General features: G+C 45.1%; 1 protein-coding gene across 1 annotated transcript; it reads left to right on the top strand.

Annotated features, from left to right (window-relative positions):
• Positions 1-745: 745 nt before the first annotated feature.
• On the top strand, positions 746-5,997 carry LOC139306691 (zona pellucida sperm-binding protein 3-like). The gene is made up of 11 exons (XM_070930637.1): positions 746-1,195; positions 1,269-1,374; positions 1,801-1,919; positions 2,002-2,120; positions 2,677-2,780; positions 3,461-3,638; positions 3,888-4,005; positions 4,770-4,861; positions 5,024-5,118; positions 5,579-5,728; positions 5,870-5,997. The coding sequence occupies exons 1-11, from the start codon at positions 746-748 to the stop codon at positions 5,995-5,997; spliced, it is 1,659 nt and encodes a 552-aa protein (XP_070786738.1).
• Positions 5,998-6,232: the final 235 nt, after the last annotated feature.

The raw sequence follows: 6,232 nt of genomic DNA, 5'->3' as shown, positions 1-6,232 counted from the left end.
GTCGTTACTGAATGTCTCACCTCTGCAAGATTTACATATGTCAACATGTGATTGACAGGCTCGCTGGTACAGGTTCAAGACACGCCCCCTGCTTCCTGTCTCATTTCACATACACACACAGTCTCGCAGAGGATGATCATAAATCTCAGCTTTATGAGCAGCTCGGGCTGAACTCTGCCGACTGCTGACCGCATCGCCTTGACATTCAAGACCACGCAGCTAAAAGAAGAACCCGGGGTTCCAACTCCCTGAGAACGTTGATTGATTTGCCTCGTGGGGGCAGTGAACGCCACTCACTGTTAGGGTCACGATTGTTTCTGTTTCTAAAAGTCTTCATTACCATCACGATTCGCCTTTAAAAAATTTAGAGAACGCACAATATTTCATGTCTTTTCGTGGTTTTCATCACTAGAAGTGCACACATGATTACTTTCATTAAATAATTTCTTTATGAAATGACTCTTTGACATAATCACAGGGTTGAAGCTGACTAAACTGGCTGTAAATGTGACCTTTGGAGTGCACAGCCAGGCAGCTATCATCTAATCTGCAGGTCTATTTAGTGGAAAGGAGGAGCGGAAAGGAAAGCTTCACAGTGAATCCTCCAGGCTGGATTCCAATCAAGTCATTAGAAGTAGGTGGAGCCGGAGCCAAGTTCCCACAACTTGGTTTTGGTCAAAAGACAAAAGCAGCAGAGCTCTCTGAAAACACCCAACAACTCAGGGGTTTTGTGTGATAAGTTGTGATGGGGTTCAGAGAGGCGGCTTTGTTAGGGTTTGTGCTTCTCCTCTCAGGTGCAGATCTTTGTGCTGCCACACAGAACTGGTTTAACTTTAGCACCAATGAGACCCTGAACCAAATCCCACAACAGCAAGTGACAACAAGCCTACAGCTGCCAAGATCACCGCAGACAGCAGATCATCAGTCAAACCGGACGGAGCACAGCGATCCCGTCCATCCTCCCGTCAGCTACCGGCTCAGGAGCTTCCGGCTCAGGAACCCAGCTGTCGCCAAACACAAACCACTCCAGCCTCTTGTGGAGCTGACGCAAACTCTTCAAAACCTGCAGAGATCGGAGGGCAGAAAGCTGACCTCAGAGCAGCTGGAGCTGAGGGAAACTGTCCAAGCTCAAGAGTTGTTAAAGTTGCCCATTAGAGGCCCAGATCTGAACCCACCTGTCAAGCAGGAATCAAAGGTACTTTAACAACCTTTGTAGAACTTCTGCACCATTTTAAGATCAGTGTCATTAAACGTGAGTGATATTGTAGGTGCTGATGCTGGTGTTTGAGCAGCGGGTGCCTGTGCCAGCTGCCAGCGTGGCAGTGCGCTGTGGCGAAGGAGAGGTCACCATCGAGGTCAAGCAGAACTTCTTAGGTAATGGCTGCCGGTTACTTGTTTGAATTGATCGTTCGGGGGGGGGGTGGGGGGTTTGTCCACAGTGGCATCGGCACAGGCCCATTTAACATGCCTCCTGCTCTGATGGCCAGGTTAGAGGCCCGAATTTGGAAATTGAATGGAGCGGTGAAGATGGGACACTCAGTGCTGATTACTGTAAATGGCACAGACGATGGACTCGGCGATCAATATTACGTTTCCGTATTTCTTCACTCCGAGAAGCAGATTTCTGCATGGCCATTCGGAGCTCAAATGCTGACTTTACAGTGATACATTAAGAAACCTTTTTATTTGTCCTGTGGCTGAACCTCCTCTTTGCCGTGAGTGTTATTGACTGGACCAGGAAAAGAAATGGCTTCGGCTAATGGTCCTGGTTTTAAGCTGTGCTTTCCTCTTTGTTCTTAGGAAACGGTCAGTTGATCCGTGCAAGTGATCTGACCTTAGGAGGCTGCGCTGCACGAGACGCCGCTGACAGCATCCTACAGTTCCAGACGGAGTTACAGGGCTGCGGCAGCACAATGACGGTGTGTGGCTTTCTGCCTCCTGTAGTGTCCGTCCACTCTTGTGTGTTTTGAAGTCGCTGTAGCTGCTTTGTGTTTCCCTCAGATGACTGAAGAGGCCCTCATCTACTCCTTTTCTCTGACGTATTCCCCAACACCCATTGGCAACACCTTCATTTTAAAGACCAACCCTGCTGAGGTGGTAATTGAATGCCACTATCGAAGGTAAAGCCTCATTATTCGGCATTTTCCCCCTCCAATTCTCTCCCTGCTGTTACACAGATTATTCAGGACATCTGCAGGTGTTAGTCTTACAAAGCATGGAATTCACTTTCCACAAAAAGTAACTTTATTTACAAAGGTCTTAGATATTTGTCCTTGCTTGCCATAGGCAGCAACGTTACTTCTAAAATGTTTCAGTGTGTTGTTGCAGGCTGTTGAGCAGTGAGCACCATCAGACCTGTAGCCACTACTGTCACCACTGCTGCTAGCTACAGCAGCTACTGTAGGAGGTTCATTGTCTCATATGGGCAAAAACCATGGAATCATTAGGGAAGTACTGAAAAAAAGTGATAAAATAAAAAACAATTCTAGGCCATATCATCTCTGCCGGTTATTGGTATTAAAAAGGTCTTTAAAGTCTTGACTTTAACCCTGTTGTCATCATGTTTACCTGTCTCTCTCCTCCTGTCTTTCCTTGTGAGTGAGGTTCACATCCTCCCTCCTCGATGAGCTTCTCTCTCCAGTGACATGCCCGTCCTTCCTGTAATTGTCCTCACAGGAGGCATTACGTGAGCAGCCACGCCGTGAGGCCTACCTGGAAGCCGTTCGCCTCCAACATGTTGGCAGAGCAGCAGCTGCACTTCTCCCTGCGTCTCATGACAGGTGGGGCCACATCAGAAAAAGAACCGACAAACTTAGAGCTGATGTTGTTCTGCAGTCAAAACTTTGATTTGCGCCAGACGGTTTGGCTAATTTCCCCTGCGACGGGTGTAATTGCAATCACTCAAGGCCTTTGCAGACTTCGCTGTGTCTGTTTAAAGATGCTAAACAGTGTCTTGATAAACAGGAGTGAAACTTTTTGATGCATGGTGATGAGCTGAAATTACATGCCTTGTAGGCTGCAGCTGACCCAACGGGGTCACTCACACAATACAGTGATCAATAAGCAGCTGATTATGTTTTCTAATTAATTCCAAGCTGCAGATAGTGACGGCAGCAAATTGTGATTCATCTTAAAAGTCAGCCTCACAGAACTCTCTCCTGTGATTTACTTATTGTAAAATGTGCATGTCTGTATAAAGGAAATTATGAAAGTTTTAAACTAGTTTTTGCCGGCACAGACCCTCATCTGTTTCTTATCCAGGTTAATGATGATGCTACATCTGTAATTCATTTATTACTTCTTTTAAAGAACTTTTCTCTAATTGTTACAGTACCTGCTGCTGCACTGACCCGCTCTCCCCCCCGGGCATTATTTCAGTTTGATCTAATCAGATTGGTGGCCCCGGCATTACTTATATTACACTTATATATTATATTTCTCTTCTTCTGTATTTGATTAGAGGACTGGCAGTCACAGAGGCCTTCCAGTGTCTACTTCCTGAGTGATGTGATGCACATCGAGGCGGCGGTCCTCCAGGGTCACCATGTTCCGCAGAGGGTCTATGTGGACAGCTGCGTGGCCACCATGAACCCCGACCCCAACTCTCAACCCAGATACCCCTTTGTCAACAACCACGGGTGAGAAGCGGTGGTGAGAAGCTGCACAGTTCATGTGAACAAGCCAGAATCTGATGCCAAATATAAACATTCAGGTGGTTTTATTTGTCTAAAAGAAGTCAGCAAGTCATAATACTCACGATTTAGATTTGAAGGATACAGTTGCATATCATACTGTACCTATTAAGAGCACTTGTTGTCCTGTGAGGAGTTGGAATGGCCCTCCATTTCTGTGTTTATGAATCCTGTGCCTGTATGTTGCCATATAAGGTGTTTAACTGATGCTAAGCTGACAGGAGCCAGGTCTTACTTCATGCAGAGGAGCCAGGAGGATAAACTTCATTTCCAGCTGAAAGCCTTCAGGTTCCTCCAAGATCACAGGAATTCAGTAAGTACAGCTAGTGCGAGATGTGTTTATACAGTTAAGAAGCACTGATCATGTATCATATAGTCAGACATTTGACTTTTCAGGCCCTTTTTTTTTTCTCCCCTGCGTTTGCTTCCATTTTCTGTTCGAGCTGCAGGGAGGTGTGTCTCGATGTGACGAGCTAACTTGCGCCAGCCAAGGTGTCACTTTAGCATTTATTTTCAGCTGTTCTGTTAGTCTCTTACATGCTAAGTTGGCACATAATGTATACATTTAGTAGGTGTTGTTTGAAGGCCATAACACTCTCATGTTGCTATCTGTGCTTACCTCAAATACTTTCCAGCTGAGGAAATGAATAGCCCTCTCAGGTAACATTAAACTCAGCAACTATAAAAAGGTCAGGCCAGGACGGCGCTGAGCTATAAATGAAAGCCAGTATCAACAAACAATGTGACATACGACACCAAGTTATACACTATATATTATAAGTTTTCACACCAAAAGCAGCAGAATTGAATCTGGTGTGAGCGGTTTCAACTCTCAAGATCTCAGATTTCAGGATACTGTATTTCTCCCGTAAATGCCAACGTCTGAGCAATTCCAAAAAAAACATGCGTGTGCAAATGTTGCAAGTTTCAATAGCACACATGTTGGGTCTACCAATGAGAACATCTTGGAAGGATTTTAATTAGTGGGGGTGCAATATTTTGATTAGCAGTAATCCACGTTTAATACTGCGCATACTGAATATCAGTGTCTTTTACTGTCCTGTAACTTCCTCACAGCTCTACATCACGTGTCATCTGAGAGCAACAAGAGTCTCCGTTCCCATCGACTCGCAACACAAAGCGTGTTCATTCTTAACTGAAGCGAACAGGTCAGTTCCAGAGATAATTCAGTGAAACATAACAAATGAGTTTCTGTTTCTGTTTATTTTATACACACAGACATTCACCCCTTTTCCACATTACCATGACTCTAATGCTATAAAGAGATTTATTCAGCCTCTGTAACAGAATAGATTTTTGGCTCTGGACAGATGGGTGGCATCAGGTGGAGACAATAAGGTGTGTAGCTGCTGTGAGACCAGCTGCAGCAAGCGGAGACAGACAAGAAGTCTTGCAGCAGATGCTGGTACAGTTTACGGACGCAACACTACATTACACTCCGATGAATCCTGAACACTTGACACTGGCCCAGGGGAGGAATTCTGATACCATCTCCAGCGTTGTCATAACAAAGCATCCACATATGCAATGTTTCAGTAGAAAGATATCACAAAAGGTTCTAAAGTAGCAAGCCTCACCCACTCATATTAGAAATGAACCAGAATCATTGCTAGCAACAAGGAGTGAACTATAATCAGCCACAGACTAACAGACAAGCAGAGCTTCCACCCATATTTAGACAAGCTAACTTGCTTTCACTTGGCACACATGCTGTTTGTGCATCTTTGGAGGATTGATTCTGAGCTAATCTCTTTTAATTGTCCAACCAATCAGTCGTAGCGTGAATGGTTGAATCAGCTGGTTAAATGTGCAAAGTAGATTTGTTTTTTTTCCCCCCCTCAATCCTCCCAATATTGGACTTGCAGGGCTTCCTCCAGAGGTGCACTGGGAGGGGACGGCCGCTCTGGGCCCCATCCTACTGGAGGAGAACATCCTGCAAGAGGAGCTGACTGAGCTGGCTGAGCTTTTTCCAGAGCCGGCCTCTCTGCTCCAAACTCAGGAAGTGACTCGAGCAGGTGAAGTGGTTTTCACACGTATAACAACCTAACTGGAAAATGCATACAAATTCACCTTTTCTGCTCTCGTCTCTTAATCACTAATGCTAAGTGTTGTAACTAATGGAGCCGATAATGTTTGTCTTCATCCTTCCTCCTCAGCCTCCTATTCCCCAATAGCCCTCCTGTGTGGAGTGGGTGCAGCGCTGGCTGTGGTGTTGCTAATTTTCATGGGGGCCGTCATTTGCAGTAGACTACGCAAGCCAACTGGACATGCTGTGTGTACCTGATTTAAGACAATAAAATATTTATCACCAAGTCTTATTTTAACTTTTTCTTTCTCTTGAGCCGAGACAGAGGAACATGGGTTTGTTTTTTCTGTTTTTCACCATCCTTAAATCTCAAGAAACAAGCACACATTAATCTGACAGTTTTTCTGCTTTTGAGAATTGTTTTTAGTGTTAAACTTACAGTATTTCTCTGCAGGACACGGCTTTACTTGGTTGCTTCTGTGCAGTATGTGGC

This window comes from Enoplosus armatus, chromosome 24, assembly GCF_043641665.1.
Source record: "Enoplosus armatus isolate fEnoArm2 chromosome 24, fEnoArm2.hap1, whole genome shotgun sequence".
NCBI classification, from domain to species: Eukaryota; Metazoa; Chordata; class Actinopteri; order Centrarchiformes; family Enoplosidae; genus Enoplosus; species Enoplosus armatus.
The sequence above is the reverse complement of the archived record's forward strand: the minus strand, read 5'-3'. Positions and strand labels throughout refer to the sequence as shown.